Source organism: Pituophis catenifer, unplaced genomic scaffold, assembly GCF_029215685.1.
Source record: "Pituophis catenifer annectens isolate HBS135680 unplaced genomic scaffold, rPitCat1.0.hap2 SCAF_9, whole genome shotgun sequence".
NCBI lineage: Eukaryota > Metazoa > Chordata > Lepidosauria > Squamata > Colubridae > Pituophis > Pituophis catenifer.
The window spans coordinates 10,246,216-10,264,855 of record NW_027256889.1 but is presented as its reverse complement, the minus strand read 5'-3'; the positions used below and the strand labels follow the sequence as shown (position 1 = coordinate 10,264,855).

Genomic DNA, 18,640 nt, shown 5'->3' with positions numbered 1-18,640 from the left:
AGTCCTGGCCTTTTAGAGCAGTCAGCTTAATCCAATTAGGTGTTTTGAGTCACAATTCCTATGTATCACCTGCCCAAATTGGGCATGATGTGAGTTGGAACTCAAGATGTCTTAAGGATGCTCAGGAACAGAAAACCAGTTTAAGGTTGGAAGAACAAAACCAGTTCCTGGAGCACTGTATGACTTGAAGATCCTATAGATTTTGGGTCTGTGCTTAAACATCTAAAAGGTTTAAGACCCAGATGGTGGCCTCAGAAAGCGTTCTTTTTCTCCAGAAATGCGTAGTAAATACAACACAGGAGGTGACATCAACACGCTTCACCACATAACCCACTAACAGCCTGGAAGGAGGAGCTGGGGAATGGCAATACCAATAGACACATGATTTTGCAAACCTATGATTTAGAAAGAAGAAGGAAGCGTTGGTTTGAAGTTTGCACAGCGATCTGTCAATTTCCAGTTATACCGTGGTTTACATTAGCAACAAATATAGTTTTTGTATCATGAAAGGAATGGCTGTGCTCTTTGATCCCCACTTTAAACGGAAGTTTTTCTTCAGTTATTAGCACTTTAGCAGTTCATCAGACTCCGCAAAGTGGGAGGAGATGCAGAGATGGCGAGAAACTTGGAGACAAGCTCTGCAAGGAAGAATTGGAGGGTAGAGTTAAGCATCAATTTGACAGGTGGTTTCAGCCATATGTTGGTTACTCATAATTCATTTTATTTGGTTTTACTTCAGGATAAGCCTGGTTTCAGGATAGAGTGTTTTGATTTAAGATGTAGAACACTTTATTGATTATCCAATGTATCTCATTGTAGAGCAAAATATTTTACAGCGGTGTTTCTCAACCTTGGGAACTTTAGGATATGTGGACGTCAACTGCCAGAATTCTCCAGGCAGCATTGGATTTTGGGAGTTGAAGTCCACATATTTTAAAAGTTCCCAAGGTCGAGAAACACTGTTTTACATGATAGTAGACTAATAGAATAACAGAATGACAGTTGGAAGGGACCTTGGAGGTCTTCTAGTCCAACCCCATGCTTAAGCAGGAATCCCTAGGAGGCTTCAGACAAATGGTTGTCCAATCTCTTCTTAAAAACCTCCAGTGTTGGAGCACCCACAACTTCTGGAAGCAAGACTCGCCACAAGAATCTCAAAGCAGTCTCCGCAATTGTTTTTATTGGGTATAACAACGGATTGTACAGTATCAGAGACTAAATTGATTTTGAACCTAATAACAGAGCCTTGATAGTACAAGGGTTTAGTGCACCCTGTTATTAACACAGCTGCCTGCAATTTCTGCTGGTTCGAATCTCTCCAAGGCTCAAGGTTGACTCAGCCTTCCATCCTTTCTAAGGTAGGTGAAATGAGGACCCAGTTTGTGGGGGCAATAAGCTGACTTTGTATAAGATATACAAAAGAATGAAGGCTATTGCTTAAAGCATTGTAAGCCGCCCTGAGTCTCCGGAGAAGGGCGGCATATAAATCAAATTAAAAAAAAAAAAAAAAAAAAAAACAGCAGCAAGACTGTTGATAGCGCAACATTGGAAGAAAGACTTCTTGCCTACTATTGAGGAGTGGATATTGAAAGTTGCTAATTTAGCTGAAATGGCAAAAATTTCAGCATATCTGAAGGATTATACTCAAGAAAGATATATGTTGGAATGGAGCAGATGGATTGATTATATTCAAAATAAGTATCAGACTAGAAAATATCAAATAGCTTATGAGTGAATGTTAAATCTTAAAATTATGTTACTTATGGTGGAGTTAAGGTGTCAAGGGGGGGGGTTGTTAGTTTAATTGTTAATTGAAATACCTTGTATTTTGCTGTGGGAAGTCGGGGAGGGGGGGACGGGTTGGTGGGGGTGGGTGGGTGGGAAAAGGGGTTGGGGAAAATTGTTGTTTTTCTTTAAAAAACTTTTCAATAAAAAAAAAAAGAATCTCAAAGCAGGAATTGCAGAAGTTGGATTTTAAAGGAGTAGATCTCCTGCAGGACGAGATCACCTTTCAACTCTTAGGATTCTGTTCAAGACAAATTGTGAGCTTATCCACAGTACCATTGGAATCAAAATGATACTATTGTAGTATTGTATTCCTCTTGCTGGTTCTCTTCCATTTATAGTTTATTGGAGGACACCTATATATCTTCTCTTACGCTATGCAGAAGTCAGTAAGCAAATCAGCTACTATTGGGTATAATTGTTGGCGCAGTGGTTAGAGTGCAGTACTGCAGGCTACTTCTGCTGATTGCCGGCTGCCTCCAATTTGGCAGTTCAAATCTCACCAGGTTCAGGTTCAAGGTTGACTCAGCTTTCCATCCTTCCAAGGTTGGTAATATGAGGACCCAGATTGTTGGGGGCAATAGGATGATGATGTAAACCGCTTAGAGAGGGCTGTAAAACACTGTGAAGCGGTATATAAGTCTAAGTGCTATTGCTACACTGGGAAGTACCAGCATTAGAAACCATCCTTGCATTGCAAAGCTCACTGCGTTTTGAGCCATCCTCTTTCCTTCAACCTCGCCTCCCTCACAGGGTTCTTACAAGGACAAAAGGCGGGGTGGGTGGTATCCATATTTTTTGTGCCACTGAGTTCTTTAGAGGATGGTTTGAGATAATTGTGACGTTAATAATTTTAGTAGTTAGCTTTCCCTGGAGGTATATTCTGCTAATTAAATATACATTCTTGTCTGTCAGAAACACTTGAATTGGACGCTGCACCACACAGCATAAACTTTTTCTTTTTTGCTGTAACGCATTTACTCTTTAAGGTGTTTAAAATAACTTTTTCCTGTTTGCAGCAGTTTATGACCAGAGATATCTAGAATAATTAACGCCTTTTCCTTAATCTTCCCTGAAGCAGATTTTGAACATTTAAAAAAAATCCCAAACAAAGACATGGTCTAATTGCTTTTGATGCAGGATGGCAACATTGGAATTGGATTTTTGCATTTTTGGAGGCTGTTTGGAAGAGAAAGAAAGAGAGAGAGTGGATGTGTCAGATAAATGTATTTCTTCCTGTGCAGCCACTCAAGACTTTCTGGAACATATTTGAGGAGTGGAGAGGGGGAAGGGAAGAAAGGGAAATTCTGTTGCATAAGCGGAAGTCTACTCATACCCACATCTGATAACAATCCTTGGGATTAGCTTCTTGAGCCCCCATGAAATTTCTCTGACAGCTATTTCTCCTCTTGGTTGGTGTGTGGAAATGGAGCACAACAGTTGAGCAAAGACAAGTGACCTCCGGAAAACGTTTCTGACCCACCCGGCATGTGATAAATTAAATTTGTGCAAACTTTGCTTGTTTTTTTAACCGTGCAGGCTCGGAGCACAGACAGCATTGATGCAACAGGCGAGGGACAAGTCCGTAATTTGGGCAACGCCACCAGTAACCTCAAGGGAAAACCAATCAAGAGGTAACTCGGAGGCAGAGGAAGTGCTGGGGAGCATGGGCTTGTGATGTGCGAGCAAATTGAGTTTTGTCAGCTCCTCCCAGCTGGAGGGCTTTTAACATCTCCCTCCAAAGATAATCTGCAGTTATTTCCTCTTTCTGTTCTTAATGGATTTGCCACAGTAGAAAGAAAAATAGAAGTGGTAGCAAAATATAGAAGAGTCGTAAAATTTAGTTTAGTTCAGTTTACTCTACTTTATTGTCGTTGCACCTCGTACAATGAAGGTGCAGTAAATTCAAATGCTCTCTATGGTGCAGCGGTAAAAGGTCACCAACAGTTTTTCATTCAGCTGTTGTTTCCTGAGAAGTCTCAGATAGTATAATCTCTAGTATAATAAATGAAGGGTGCAATCTTGCTGATATTTAGTACAAGACATGAGTGTGTCTTTGTGACCACGTCATAAAGTCTGAAAATATCTTGATGATGAAGAAGGCTTCTCCAGGCATCCAGCATCCCCAAACTTGGGGCCTTCCAAATGTCTTGGGACTTTCTTCAGAATTCCTGGCCAGCATGCTAGGACTTCTGGGTCTTGCAGCCTCATCTGGAGGTTCCAGGAGGCAGAAGACTAAGGGTGAAATCCAGCAGGTTCTAACAGGTTCTGGTGAACCAGTAGCGGAAATTTTGAGCAGTTCAGAGAACCGGCAAATTCCACTTCTGGCTGGCCCCAGAGTGGAGTGGGAATGGAGATTTTGCAATATCCTTTCCCCAGGAGGGGAAGGAATGGAAATTTTGCAATATCCTTCCCCTGCCACGCCCAATAAGCCACGCCCATAGAACCAGTAGGGAAAAATTTTGATTTCACCCCTGCAGAAGACTGGTCCAATCAAGCAGTGGAATTAAAATGGAGATAAATACAAAGCAATTAAGGAGAGAGAGAGGCTCAAGAGTTCACAGTAAGGCTGGGCTTAGAGTGATTGCTTTTAATATTTTCTCTAAGATAGAGACGGAGAGGTTATGCTTCCCAGAAGCCCTAACCAGCATGACCAATGATGAAGGGATGCTGATAGTTGCACAATTTCACAGTTTCTTCACCTTGGCCATGGATCATAACGCTTTGGCTTCCTGATGAGATGGAAAATTTGGAATTTTCAATTTCCTCAATTCATTTCCCGCACCTTTTCCTTGCTCTGCAGGCTTTCCATTACACGAGGCCATTTTCCCAAGCTGACCGAATGTGCCCATTTCCACTATGAGGCCGTGGACTTTGGACACATCCAGGTGTGTGAATGCATTCCCCAACCCTTTCCTTTTCCAAGGACATGGATATTCCTTGGAGCTTGGATGTCTTTGGCAAAAAGGGCATTTAGCAGCATATAGGTGTAATGATGTTAAAATTGAAATATATCCTATAACTGTTTTTTTTTGTTTGTTTGCTCTTTCCAGCTTCAGTTTGCTCCTGATCAAAATGAAAACCTCAACAATTTGGAAGAGGGCAGCCTTTTATTCCCTGTTCAGGTTACCTGTCAGGTGAGAGACAAAAACGGTAGGCAAAACCTGTTGAGTTAGTTTCTTAGAGTTACACTCTTCTCATCTAATGCAGGGTTTTCGACTGATTAGTTGCTACTAATCCAAGAAGGAAAGATTACACATATAATTAACTACTGTGCAAATTACCGAAACTCTGCTATAGATATAAGGCCTGGTCCAGTGTAAGGCTATTTATTTATTTGTGAGATTACTATGCCACTGTTTCTGTAGAAGATCAAAGCTGTGTACGAAGGGCTCCTCCCTCTTATTTTCTTCAGCCATTTGTTCACCATAATATAACTATGAGATACGTTGGGCTGAGAGAGAGAATCGCTAACTCAAAAGGCAACTGGACTTCGTTTTTCCTTGAAGAGGTTTTGCTTCGCATCTGTTGTGGTCCACCAACAGCCTGTGGAGCTGGCGGCAGAGTCGGACAGTGAGGAGGCTGGGGAGGAACATGGGCCAGTCCTGGAGGCTGGGGAAGGCCCGGACAAGGGCTCTACGTCGGAGGCAGAGAAAGGGCCATCTAGGAGGTATATGCTACCTCCGGAGCCTCCAGAGTTGGACCTCAGCAAGGCAGAGGAACAGGGGGAGCCTGTTCCTAGTGTGTATGTGCAGAGCTGCCAGAAGACAAGAACAGTTAAAACAAAAGGGACGACTTGGGAATAGGGCTTGGTGATGATTGGCCCCTCCCATAAGACTTAAAGGAGGAGCAAAGGCATGTGGGCCTTTGCAGGAAGCAACATTGTTAATTCTGTGCAGTTTAAAGTCTGAAGCTCTGTTTGATTCCGGACTCAGTGTGGCTTTGCCAATTAGGTCTTTGGCAGCGTGTCAAGGGAGATAAAGGTGGGTGATTATCAGCCTTATCCTGAAGGATTCTTTACAATTATTTGGGACTCATCTGTGAATGAACTGTTAAAATAAAACAGGTTTTTGGAACTACTGGTGTGTTTTATTGAGTCAGGAAGCCTAGGTCAGAACAGCAGATTCCTCAGTTCTGTCAGTCAGAACTGAAGAAGCTTCTTGGATGAGAAGCGGAATGTCTTCAAGGAAAAACAAAGTCCAGCTGCCTTTTGAAAAAGCACCTTTGGGACAACCATGACGTGGATGACTGAGAATCTCCATAGACATTTGACTAACTCAAAGTTTCCATGGCTGAAGCTGGACTCAAACCTTGTGTCTCGTGATCTGAAATCACCTACCACACCTTGGTCTCATAAGAACTAAATGCATTTATACGTGTTGGATTTGACATACAAATTGGCATAGTGTTGATAGGCTTCAGTCTCACTGATAAAGCCACTTACAACGTTTCCTTATTTTGGTCCAGGGGAAAAGCTGGCAGGTACATCGCAGCTATGAGGAATTCCGCACCTTGGATGCTCACCTACATTGCTGTATCTTTGACCGGCGTTTCTCTCAGCTTCCTGAATTGCCACCCCTCAGCCACGTGCAAGCTCATCCTGAGGTGACTGTCTGGGAACCATTTTGCAATTTGTGTGTGTGTAAGGGAACACTTTCTGTGGCCAGCTAATACTTCCCAATCATTGGGTTGACCCAGAGGTGGGGTTCATTTACCTTCGCTACCGGTTCGCAAATGTGAGTGCATCTCACAGCCTCCAAAACGTGGCTAAAAAAGACAGCATTACCTCCGGACAGGTGGGCGGGGCCTACTGCAGTCGGCGCTAGCGGTTCACCCGAACCGGACAGAACCGGCTGAATCCCACCACTGGGGTTGACCTTTAAGTTCAGCAAAGATGAAGGTTGCTCAACCTCTTCAGGTTTGTTGCTTGGGAGCAACCGTAATATGTCATCTTGTATGATGAATAATGGAAGAATAATCAGAATGGTCTCCTATTACACTAAGAGCATCAACTTTTCTGTCAAAAGTTTGGAGGAAAAACCTCACCTGGAATACAGGAATGGGTTGTAGCTTAGAAGTTGCATAAATTGCAGCCAGAAGATGTTTGATATTGTCATTTGAGAGGTTCAAATGGAAGGTCATTTGAAAGCCATCTACAAGATTCTAGAACAGTGATGGCTAACCTTTTTGCCATCACGTGCCAGGAGGGTGTGTGTGTGTGCGTGTGTATGTGCCCACACCCATAATTCTATGTGCCCTGTCCCCACGCATGTGTACACAACCCTCCCCGCTTCCCCTGCTCCTGGCACGCGATGGCACAGTAGGCCCATTTTTTACTCTCCCCAGCCTCCAGAGACTTTCTAGGAGTCTGGGGAGGGCAAAAATGGCCTTCCCCATTCACCCGGAGGCCCCCTGGAGGCAAAAATGGCCCATTTGCCAACTTCTGGTTCCAGAAGTTGGCAAATGGGCTGTTTCTGGGGCCTCCGGGGATGGTGGTGAAGGCCGTTTTCACCCTCCCCAGACTCCTAGAAAGGCTCTGGAGGCTGGGGAGAGAGAAAAACAGGCCTCCCCCTACCCCAAGGTTCTCCGGAGGCAGGAAACAGCCTGTTTCCCTATTTCTGGTGAGGCACGCGTGCCATAGGTTCGCCATCACGGGTTCTAGAACATTGTTTCTCACCTTCAGGAATATTAAGATATATGGATTTCAATTCCCAGAACCTCTTGCACTGCATGCTGTCTGAGGAATTCTGGGAATTGAAGTCCTCACTTCTTAAAAGTTACTGACCTTGAGAAATACAGCTCTAGAAAATAATTGCTATTCAGAGTAGACATTCCTGGATAAGATGAACTGCTGTGAAGAAGTTTTCCAAATGGGGAGGTTTCCCAACTTCTCTCTCAATCTGTTGTTGGTTCTTCTTGAGATTTGAATTTGGAAAAGACTATAGCTATTTATGAGGGACGCGGTGGCTCAGTGGCTATGACGCTGAGCTTGTCGATTGAAAGGTCGGCAGTTCAGCAGTTCGAATCCCTAGTGCCGTGTAACGGGATGAGCTCCCGTTCCTTGTCCCAGCTTCTGCCAACCTAGCAGTTTGAAACCACGTAAAAAATGCAAGTAGAAAAATAGGGAACACCTTTGGTGGGAAGGTAACAGTGTTCTGTGCGCCTTTTGCGTTGAGTCATACTGGCCACATGATCATGGAGACGTCTGTGGACAGCGCTGGCTCTTCGGCTTAGAAATGGAGATGAGCACCGCCCCCTAGAGTCGTGAACGACTAGCACATATGTGCGAGGGAAACCTTTATCTTTACCTTATAGCTATTTATATTGTTTATTTCTCTCCTTTACAGCTCCTGGTGCCCATGCTTTCACAGTATCTTGAGAAGCTTTCTGCTATTGTGGATAGCAATATCAATTGCAGCCCAGTTCTCACCTGGATGGAGGTGAGACCCCAGTGAATGTTTTGTTGGCTGGAAGCCGGCAAATTAAAGATAGGGGGTAGGGAGTGGGGAAGGGAGAGCGATAGAAAACATGGCAACTTACTTATTTATTTTATTAAATTTATATAGCTACCCAATTCTATAGCAACTGTTGTAGTAATATAAAACTACTACTTCAGTACAATATAATACAATACAATGGCTACTTCAGCTTCAACCGGAATAATACACGAGCACACAATAGATACAAACTCAAGGTAAACTGCTCCTAACTCAATTGCAGAAAATACAACTAATTAATTAATTAATTAATTTTACATTGCCGCCTATTCGCCCATGGCAACTCAATATTCTGGCGACAGAATATAAAAAATACATTTAAAAAACAGTAAAAATAATAATCAAATAAATTAGTGTAATAAAATCATCCTCCCACCTCCTGCCCCAGCGACACAAGAGCCATTTAATGGGCTCCATCCTGCTCTTGGTTCCCCAACGAGGCCTACTCGACAGCAAAGCCTTTACTTACACTGTCTGCGAATGATGTAAGAAGTTTTTCAATGCATCTGTTGAACACCAGATTGTAGAAGGTGCCTTTGTGTATGAAAAGTATTGTGGAAAAACTTGAGGAGGACATTATTGCCAACCTGTAGATGTTTTTAGGGATAGCATCAGTGATGGGATTCAAATAATTTAACAACCGGTTCTCTGCCCTAATGACCAGCGGGATGGGCGTGGCCATGGTGGGCATGGCCAGAGGGCGTGTCAGGCAGCACTTGGCCCGTTGCACCCCCCTGGGAGCAAAAACGGGCCGCGGGAGGGACGCGTCCACCTGCGTCCTGTTTTGGGCCTAGTAGACCTCTCTGCAATCTCCTGGGAGAGAAAACGGGCCGCGGAGGGGGGCATCGCACTCGCATGCATCCCGTTTTGGAGGGTGTTTGGAGGGGTTTAGGAGGCCTCCCTGCACTTACCTGGGAGCCAAAAGGGGGTGCATGGGGACTCCTGGAAGGGGCGAGACGGAGAGGGACAGGGCCACCCAGCAATTTAACTATCGGTTCGCCCAAACTGGCCCGAACGGGCTGAATCCCACCATTGGGTAGCATAGTTGAGCTGAACTCCTATCTTGAAAAGCAAAGTTATCCTGCCAGAAAATAGATGACAATCCTACACTTATTCTACAACCCAATTTTAGAGGCCTGAAATCCAAAGGACATTTTAAAGCTGAATCCCATTAAGTTGCCTATCCCAAAGGTGCTTTTTTTAAAGGGTCCACTGGACTTTCTGGTTTTTCTTTGAAGACATTTTGCTTCTCATCCAAGAAGCTTCTTCAGCTCTGACTGAATGGTAGTGGGGAATGGAAGGATTTATATTCCTTGCAGACAGCTGGTCATTTGCATCCTTTTAGCGAGACGTTAAAGCCACCTGGAAGTTTATCTATGTCGTCAAAGTCACCTGAGTGCAAATGGGTGTGGAGAATCTCCACAGACATTAAGTGGCCTACTTCCGGTTGTTTTATTTCAGATTGATAATCACGGCAACCGACTCTTGGTAAATGAAGAAGCTTCTATCAATGTCCCTGCCATTGCAGCTGCTCACGTGGTTAAACGTTACACGGCACAGGCCTGTGATGAGCTCTCTTTCGAGGTGAGCCTTGCCAGCAACAACATGTTACTTTTATCAACTTACCTTTGTAGGTTCATGTCTCTCTAAGCTTCAGGGGTGGGCTTCAGATCCTTTAGTAACGGGTTCGCGGCCCTGTTGCTGGGTGGGCATGGCCATGGTGGGAGTGGCCTAGTCAGCCGCCTGCACCATGGTGGGGGATTGTGGGGATTTCGCCCTCCCCAGGCTCTGGGGGCTTTTCTCGAGCCTCCGGGAGGGCAAAAACAGCTACCCTTGGGGTCCAGAGACCCTCCAGAGGTCAGAAACAGGCCCGTTTCCGGAATTCCAGAACCTCCTGTAGGCCTGTTTTTTCCCCTCCCAGACCCTCTGCGCGGCCCCTGCACTTACCTGGAATGATGAATGGGCCACGTTGCGGCTCAGGGGAGGGGGGGAGGGGGGCGTGGCCAGCCAGGGGTGGCATTTGGGGGATTGCTATGCCCCGGCGATCCTTGCCTAGAGGAACCCTGCCGAACTCCCAGGAGCCCACCCCTGCTAATCTTGTTAGGCAAAGTACAGTTCCATCTCTGTTCCTAGATTAAAAAAAACTATTTGGAAATCTATTTTCTGTTCTTTAGCAAAAAGAAAGCAATACCCTGGCCTAGTGCAAAGTTTCTCAACTTTAGCAGTTTTAAGATATGTGACTGGCTGGGGAATTCTGGGAATTGAAATCCACATATCTTAAAATTGCTAAGACTGAGAAACACTGCCCTAGTGCACTGCTTTTCAAAAGATGCACTGGTAGTCCTCAACCTAAGACCATAATTGACCCTGAAATTATGGTTCTAAATCGTTGGAGTCATTCAGCGGGTCACCTGATTTTATTACATTGTTTTGCAGTGGTTGTTAATTGAATGCCTTGGTTTTTAAGCCATCTTACTCAATGGGTGTTTTTTCCGGAAACTGGAAGAAAATACCAGTCACTGGCAAAAAAGTCAAAAAATATGTGACTGTGGAAACTGCAAATGGCCATAAAGGTGAGCCAGTTGCCAAGTGCCCAAAAATGCAATTACATAACCACAGTGAATGTGTGGTTGTCGTAACTTCAAAATCAGACCTGCAAGTAGCTTTTGGCAGGTCCTTCGTAACTTCAAATGGTCACTAAGTGACTAGTTGTAAATCAAGATCTATCTGTAGATGATTTTCCTTATTTGATGTGTTGGCAATAAACTAATATCCATCCATGTGATGTTGAATCTCTCTGCATGGTATATACCGTATTTTTCAGAGTATAAGACGCACCTTTCCCCCCCCCCCAAAAGGGGGTGAAAATTTAGGTGCATCTTATACACCGAATGTAGCCCCGCCCACCCACTCGCCCCCATCTTTTGGCCTCTGCTTCCCAGCAGTTTATCTCCTTGCAGCAAGCAGCAAGAAGAAACAGCTCGTTTCAGCTTCAGCACAGCCTAATTAGCACAAGTTGATTGTCCGTTTTGCGCGGGCCTCTGCTGCTTGCTGCAAGGAGGTAAATTGCTGGGAGCAGATTTCTTTTTTTTCTTGTGCTAATCAAGCTATGCTGAAAACGAAAACGAAAGTAAAGTAGGCTGTTTGCTGTTTGCTGCAATGAGGCAAAATTGCTGGGAGGCAGAGACAGATTTCTTTTTTTTTTTTGTTTTCCTCACCAAAAAAGGTAGGTGCGTCTTATAGTCCGGAGTGTCTTATACTCTGAAAATACGGTAATCCTTTTTTAAAAAATCTGTTTATCGTAGGTTGGAGACATCATTTCCGTGATTGACATGCCCCCCAAAGAGGACAGGAGCTGGTGGCGTGGGAAGCATGCATTCCAGGTTAGACTTGATGAACAAAGTGGCTCTGTAAATGAAGCTGGGATGTTCAACCAGCATTCATGCATTTCACACCCACTTGGGCTTGAATGGTGGTTCCCAATGTGGTTAACTTCCAAGGGTATGGATTTCGGGCACTGAATCCTGCAGCCAGCATGGCTGGATTGGAAAACAGTGGACAAGAACTGCCATGTTCACATTTTATCTGGAATAGAATAGGCCAATTATGACAGAGAATCAGCAGGATTCTGAACCTTTTCTCCTACTCATCGCTTTCCCTTAGACCTTTCTCCTGCTTGCTGTTATACGAATTCCTTTGGAAGGAAGGAATCAGTGGGAATCATTTGATAACTCTAAAATATTTCAGCACAAATGAAACTGATTTTTTTTTTCTGAAAGCGCAATTTTCCTTTCCAGTTTTAGCACTGTGCTCTTTTCCCAGTCTTTTAATTAAAGCTGAAATCGTTTTAGTCTCCAGTCTCTTAGTTAATGTGAAACACGTTTTAGTCTCCTTTAAAAACAATCACCATCATTTAACGACCCCTTAATCCCTTGCGGGATGGAGTCTGGGCAACTGAATGGAGCTAGCAAAGTGTTTTAATGCAGAGTTTTGTTCAGCAAATATATTCTCATTTGGCCAGAGAGAGAAATATCTGCTGCTATCTAGGATCAAACTCACAGCCTCCTGATTGTGAGGTGAGAGCTCCACCTCTAGGCCACTGCACCACTCTTATCCTTTAAAAACCAATGATTAAATGAATTGTTAAGCGGTATTGAAAAAAGTGTTGATCAGTGCATAATCAGTACAGTATATGTTTAAAATAGGATCTGGCTGGATTTGTTCCTGTGGAAGTTCTTGCTTATTCACAAAGAAGGAGTGTAAATAGGGACAGAGTTGAGTTATTCCCATACAGGTAATCCTCAATTTATGGCCGGAATTGGGACTGGAACTTCCATTGCTAAGGGATGCTGCTGTTAAGTGAATCCTGCCCAGTTATACAACCTTTTTTTAACCATTGGTTGGTAAGTGAATCAACGTGGTTGTTAAGCAAATCTGGCTTCTCCCATTGACATTGTTTATTGGAAGCTCCCAGGAGGGTTTTAAATGGCAACCAGTGACTTATGACACTACAGCCATCATAAATACATGCCAGTTGCCAAGCACCTGAATTGTGATTGTGTGACTGTGGAGATGCTGCAGTTGGTCATAAGTGTGAGAACTGATTGTCAGTCACACTTTATTATGCAGTTGTAAGTTTGAACAGTCGTTAAGCGAATGGTTAAGAGTTGAGGACTTCCTGTAATGGTGGGGCTTTGTACCTAGAGGGATTTTGTATTTTTTTTTCCAGGTGGGTTTCTTTCCCAGCGAATGTGTGGAACTATTCTCAGAACGTCCTAGTCCAGGAGTCAAACCAGGTGAGTGCCTCCTGTGCTCTGGACTTCCTGCATCAATCTAAGGCAGGGATCTGCAACCTTAAACACTCAAAGAGCCATTTGGACCCGTTTCCTACAGAAGGGGAAAAAAAAAAAACAGGAGCCACAAAACCTAGCTGGGCGTGGTCAACTCCATATCACTCACTCCCACCCAGTCACATGACCCCCCCTAGCCACACCTACCCAGCCAGTCATTAGGGCAGAGAACTAGTTGTTAAAAAACACCGGGAACCACAAAACCCCTTTCTCTCTTTCTCCCTCCCTCCCTCTCTTCCCCGCTCTCTCTGTATCTCTGTATGTCTCTCTCTCTGCCCCTCTTTTTCTTCCCCTCTGTCCCCTTCCCTCTGTATCTCTCTCTCCCCCCTCCCTCTCTCTCTCCCCCCTCTCTCTGTATCTCTCTCTCTCTGTATCTATGTCTCTTTCTCCCCCTCTCTCTTTCTCCCCCCTCTCTCTGTATCTCTCGGATTTCCAAGGCCAGACGAGTGACTGGAAGGGGAGGGTGAGGGGTAGGGCCAGCCAATGATGGTACAGGGAGCCGCAGCAGAGGACCCAAAGAGCCGCGGGTTGCTGACACCCAATCTAAGGCAAGGGTATCAAACTCAATTTCATTGTGGTTGACCTCGGGGTGCCGGGTGGGTGTGGCTGACTGGGTGGATGTGGCCAACTAGGTGGGCGTTGCCAGCTTGATGTCATTCACTGGGTGTGGCTGACTGGATGGGCATGGCCGAGTGGGTGGGCGTGGCCAACTTGATGCCACTCCCCAAACTGCTGGCATGTTTACTCTTTGCACTGGGTAGACCGGGCCGAAGCCAGGCTGGTCCGATGTTTCCTCTTCACATTGGGTACACTAGGCTGAAGCAATGAGGGCTGGCCCTTTACATTTTCCAGGACAGCCCCGCAGGCTGGATCCGACCACATCAGCTCACGGGCCTTGTGTTTGACACCCATGAACTAAGGGAATGAACTAAATGGTCTACAGTCCCTTTTCATCCTCCTATCTACCAATGGAGTAATTTATAGTTTATCCCTTGATAAAGCAGATGACCCTATGGAGAACGCTACATAAAGCAGTAGCCGCCGTGGAAAAGTTCTCCCTTGGGGTTCTCTAGTTTGAGGTGGTGGAAAGATCTGAAGAAGAACATAGGATCTTGGAATTCAAGAGCCTGTAAGTGGTCATTTTAGATCACAAAGACCTACTGTCAGCTTTGGAAGCCATATTAGCACCAGAAGCTTCCACGCTGCCAACTTCTTGCGCTTGGGAAAGTAGGAGGGGGGATTCAGGAGACCAATTGTAGTTAGACGTAATAGCATTCTTCCCTTCAGTCAAGGTCATGGTGTTTCTGCATCTGGAGGAGGAGTGGTTTCAATGATGGCTCAGGTTGGGACGGATGATGATTGGGCCTTGTGACGGACTGATGGGTGCAGGGGCTGGATTTGGGGTTTTGATTTACTGAGGGAAAACCCAGAACTCTCAGATTCGGGGTTTCCCAGATGTGCCAGTTTACCTACTCTAATAAATGGGAACTTTGAGAAATGCCTGCCTTGGAGGTCTTAATTGGAGTTGGGGTTTTCTGGAATGCTGACACCTACGCTTTGATTAGTGTCTATGGAGATTCTCAGTCATCCAGGTCATGGTTATCCCCAAGGTGTTTCCTTGGTTTTCTTATCCTTTTCCGCCCAACCTGGTCATGTGGATTTTTTTCTTCTCTCTGAATTTTTGTGACTTTCTTTGTCTCTCCCTGTGTAGATGCAGAGGGGACAAGCTGTGTCCTTCCCAGGACTCCTGGCCTCCTGTCCCCAACCTCAGGTAAATTACAATCTAAAAATAGGGGAAGATGGGAGCTACCGTATTTTTTGGACTATAAGATGCACCTGAGTATAAGACGCAAGATTTTGAAGAGGTAAACAAGAAAAAATAAGTTTTTGCCCTCCCTGGCTCCCAGGAGCACTCTGCAGGCCTCCCAAACCCTCTGCACGTCCTGTTTTCCTGGTGGCTGGGGAGGGCAAAAATGTGACACGTGGGGGGTTTGGGAGGCCAAAAACGGGCCCGATTTTTGCAAAAATGGGGCCTGCAGAGGGTTTGGGAGGCCTGCAGAGTGCTCCTGGGGGCTGGGGAGGGCAAAAACGCCTCCGTTTTTGCGAAAAATGGGCCCATTTTCGCGAAAAATGGGCCTGTTTTGGCCTCCCAAACCCCCTACACATTGCGTTTTTGCCCTCCCCAGCCCCCAGGAGCACTCTGCAGACCTCCCAAGCCCTCTGCAGGCCCTGTTTTTGCAAAAAACAGGCCTGATTTTGGCAAAAATGGGACGCGCGGGGTAGGGTTTTGTGAGGCCAAAAATGGCTATATTCGGTGTATAAAACGCACCAACATTTCCACCATCTTTTGGGGGGGGGGAAGTGTGTCTTATACTCCAAAAAGTATGGTAATTGTCAGCTGGGAGGAATGCTGATTGTAAAGTTTGTCTCCTGCTCCAAAGCTCAATTCCTGGCCATCCTCCCTATTTTTCGTTCTCTTCCAGTGTCTAAGAAACATGGCAAGCTCATTGGGTTCCTTCGTACTTTCATGAAGTCTAGGCCCAGTAAACAGCGCCTGAAGCAGCGGGGAATCCTCAGGGAGAGGGTTTTTGGCTGTGATTTAGGAGAACACCTTAAAAACTCAGGCAGTGATGGTAAGTTGGCTCTTCTGTAGTGGCTACACCAATAACCACCAACCTTTTGGGAGCTACGGACTGGTTCAGTGGAGAGCGGTTTTTCCGTGGACCGGTGGGGGGTGGGCATCGTTTCACACTCTGCCTGAATCCTGTGCATGCACAAATGGGGCTTTGCTTGCTTACGTGGCCCTGTTCCTGGCAGGCCGCGGACGGACCGATGCTGGTCCGTGGACCAGGGGTTGGAGACCCCTCTTTACAGGATGATTACAACTCTAGAGGCTGCATTCATACCCCATGCTTGGCTATTTTTAACATTGGTTCATGTTATTTTGTGACTTAGTATATGTTGCATGAATCCAGTCTGTTGGAGTTAATTAATAGTTGAGTGTTTTGCAAAAATTCAGGGGATCAACTAATCATCAAGAGCATGTCTGTATGTGTGTTCTTCTTCTTCTTCTTCTTCTTCTTCTTCTTCTTCTTCTTCTTCTTCTTCTTCTTCTTCTTCTTCTTCTTCTTCTTCTTCCTCCTCCTCCTCCTCCTCCTCCTCCTCCTCCTCCTCCTCCTCCTCCTCCTCCTCCTCCTCCTCCTCCTCCTCCTCCTCTTGCTTTCAACAACATCATCATCATCCTGAGTCAATCCATTGCAGGATGAATCCCTCTTCACGGAAGGTTATTTAGAAGTGTGTGGGTGTGTGATTACACATTTTGAAAGGTACACATATGTTCATGCACGTACACATTCTCTCCCTCTCAGACCCCCTGCCATATTCCCAAATGATGTAATATCATTAGAAACATTACTCTTCCATTGTCTTGTTTTTTTCTAAGAATTATGAAAATTTATATGACATTTTTTTATTATGTCAGTCCCCCAGGTATTACGTTCTTGTTCCGATTTCATCGAAAAACATGGCGTCGTGGATGGCATTTACCGTCTCTCTGGTGTCTCCTCCAACATCCAGCGTTTGCGGTGAGTGTAGACCATGGGAAGAACAAAAGAGAGAACTTGTAAACAGCAGGGCAGAGAACAACTAACAATACATATGTGATGGGGAGATTTGCCTATGCATATGCCTCATACCTGCCTCTTTTGTTGCAAAGTCCCACCCATATTTTGTGGCAGTGGTGAAATGAAATTTTTTTTTACTACCGGTTCTCTGGGCGTGGCGTGGCTTGGTGGGCGTGGCAGGGGAAGGATACTCCAAAATCTCCATTCCCACCCCACTCCAGGGGAAGGATACTGCAAAACCTCCATTCCCTCCCCACTCTGGGGCCAGCCAGAGGTGGTATTTGCTGGTTCTCCGAACTGCTCAAAATTTCCGCTACCGATTCTCCAGAACCTGTCAGAACTTGCTGGATTTCACCCCTGTTTTGTGCTATACATAAATTAAATGTGAGTGGGTATCTCGCCACGTACTATACATCACAGATGAACAGCCTAAAATCTACTTTGTGGCTCCTTTCCAACCAGAATGTCTGAAACTTCCCATTTGAGGCAAAGTCCAAGAAAAATGGTAGCATCTATTCTCTGATAAGATTCACCATCTTTTTCTTCCAAAATTCAGGAAAAACTAGGTTTTTTTAGTCTGGTGGTAAGGGTGCTGGTCTAAGAACCAGGAGACTGTGACTTCTAGTCCCACGTTAGGCATGAAAGCTGGCAGGGTGATTAGGGTCAGTCACCAGGAGACTGTCATGTCTAGTCCTGCCTTACTCATGAAAGCTGGTTGGATGACTTTGGGCCAATTACCAGGATATGGTGAGTTCTAGTTCCCCCCCCCTTAGGCTTGAAAGCTGGTTGGATAATTTTGAACCAATCACCAGGACACAGTGTGTTCTAGTCCCACCTTAGGCATGAAAGCTGGTTGGATGACTTTGAGCCAATCACCAGGCTACAGTGAGTTCTAGTTCCCCCTTAGGCATGAAAACTGCTTGGATGACTTTCGGCAAGTCACTCTCTCCCGGTCCAAATAACCTCACAGGGTGGTTGTTATGGGGAAAATAGGAGGAGGAAGGTATATTAGGTATATTCACCACCTTGAGTTATTCATAAAAACAATAATAAAGGCAGGATCAAAAATCAAATAAATAAAAACTAGAAAAATCCTAATAGCATAGACCAGGGGTGTCAAATTCGATTTCTTTTGAGCGCCGCATCATTGTGTTTGACCTTGGGGGGCGAGGGGGGGCGTGGCCAGCTCAACATCACTCGTGTCGGGGGCCCCTGTGGTTGCCCGAGCACTCTCCCAGTGAAAACGGAGCTCAGGAGGGCCGCCTGCTTTGCTGGCAGAGGCACCACGGGCTGGTCTTTTGCTGTTTTCCAGGGCAGCCCCGCAGGCCAGATCTAAGCACCCGGCAGGTTGGATCTAAACCCTGGGCATTGAGTTTGACACCCCTGGCATAGACCATGATCCCACCTGCTTTGTATCATTGAGGTGCCTACTGTTGTCTTTCTACCAGAAAAGTTTCTCCACTGGAGTCCTCCCTGGATGTAACAATGAATCCATGCAGCCTATCCTGCTCCTTGATGAATTCTCTTTGTCTCTGTCCCCAGGCATGAATTCGATAGCGAGCGGGTACCTGAGCTCTCCAAAGATGTTTACTTGCAAGACATCCATTCCGTCAGCTCTCTCTGCAAGCTCTACTTCCGGGAATTACCGAACCCTCTGCTCACCTATCAGCTCTACAACAAATTTGCGGTAGGTTTAAAAAAAACAAACATTAGAGAAGATTCCCTTGTAGCGCTCGCTTCCCATGAGCTGTACCTTAGCAGCTCACCCTCCTGTGCGTCCGGTTGAAGGGAAGCTGCTTCTTCATTGCATTGAGTTTCATGTGCCTTTCGTGGAGGGTTCAGTTGTGCGAAAATATGTCCTTTTTTTTTTTAATTGGGGAACATT

The 18,640-nt window shown here is 45.4% G+C and overlaps 1 protein-coding gene across 1 annotated transcript in view; it reads left to right on the top strand.

Moving 5' to 3' along the window:
- Nucleotides 1-2,162: 2,162 nt before the first annotated feature.
- ARHGAP33 (Rho GTPase activating protein 33) overlaps nucleotides 2,163-18,640 on the top strand; it is a 30,882-nt gene continuing 14,404 nt past the window's right edge. The window contains exons 1-13 of the mRNA XM_070950034.1: nucleotides 2,163-2,174; nucleotides 3,325-3,419; nucleotides 4,589-4,673; nucleotides 4,839-4,922; nucleotides 6,253-6,390; nucleotides 8,133-8,225; nucleotides 9,744-9,866; nucleotides 11,588-11,665; nucleotides 13,012-13,078; nucleotides 14,844-14,903; nucleotides 15,616-15,765; nucleotides 16,614-16,716; nucleotides 18,298-18,442. Of these exons, the coding sequence (XP_070806135.1) occupies nucleotides 2,163-2,174; nucleotides 3,325-3,419; nucleotides 4,589-4,673; nucleotides 4,839-4,922; nucleotides 6,253-6,390; nucleotides 8,133-8,225; nucleotides 9,744-9,866; nucleotides 11,588-11,665; nucleotides 13,012-13,078; nucleotides 14,844-14,903; nucleotides 15,616-15,765; nucleotides 16,614-16,716; nucleotides 18,298-18,442 (1,233 nt within the window). The remainder of the gene's footprint in view (nucleotides 2,175-3,324; nucleotides 3,420-4,588; nucleotides 4,674-4,838; nucleotides 4,923-6,252; nucleotides 6,391-8,132; nucleotides 8,226-9,743; nucleotides 9,867-11,587; nucleotides 11,666-13,011; nucleotides 13,079-14,843; nucleotides 14,904-15,615; nucleotides 15,766-16,613; nucleotides 16,717-18,297; nucleotides 18,443-18,640) is intronic.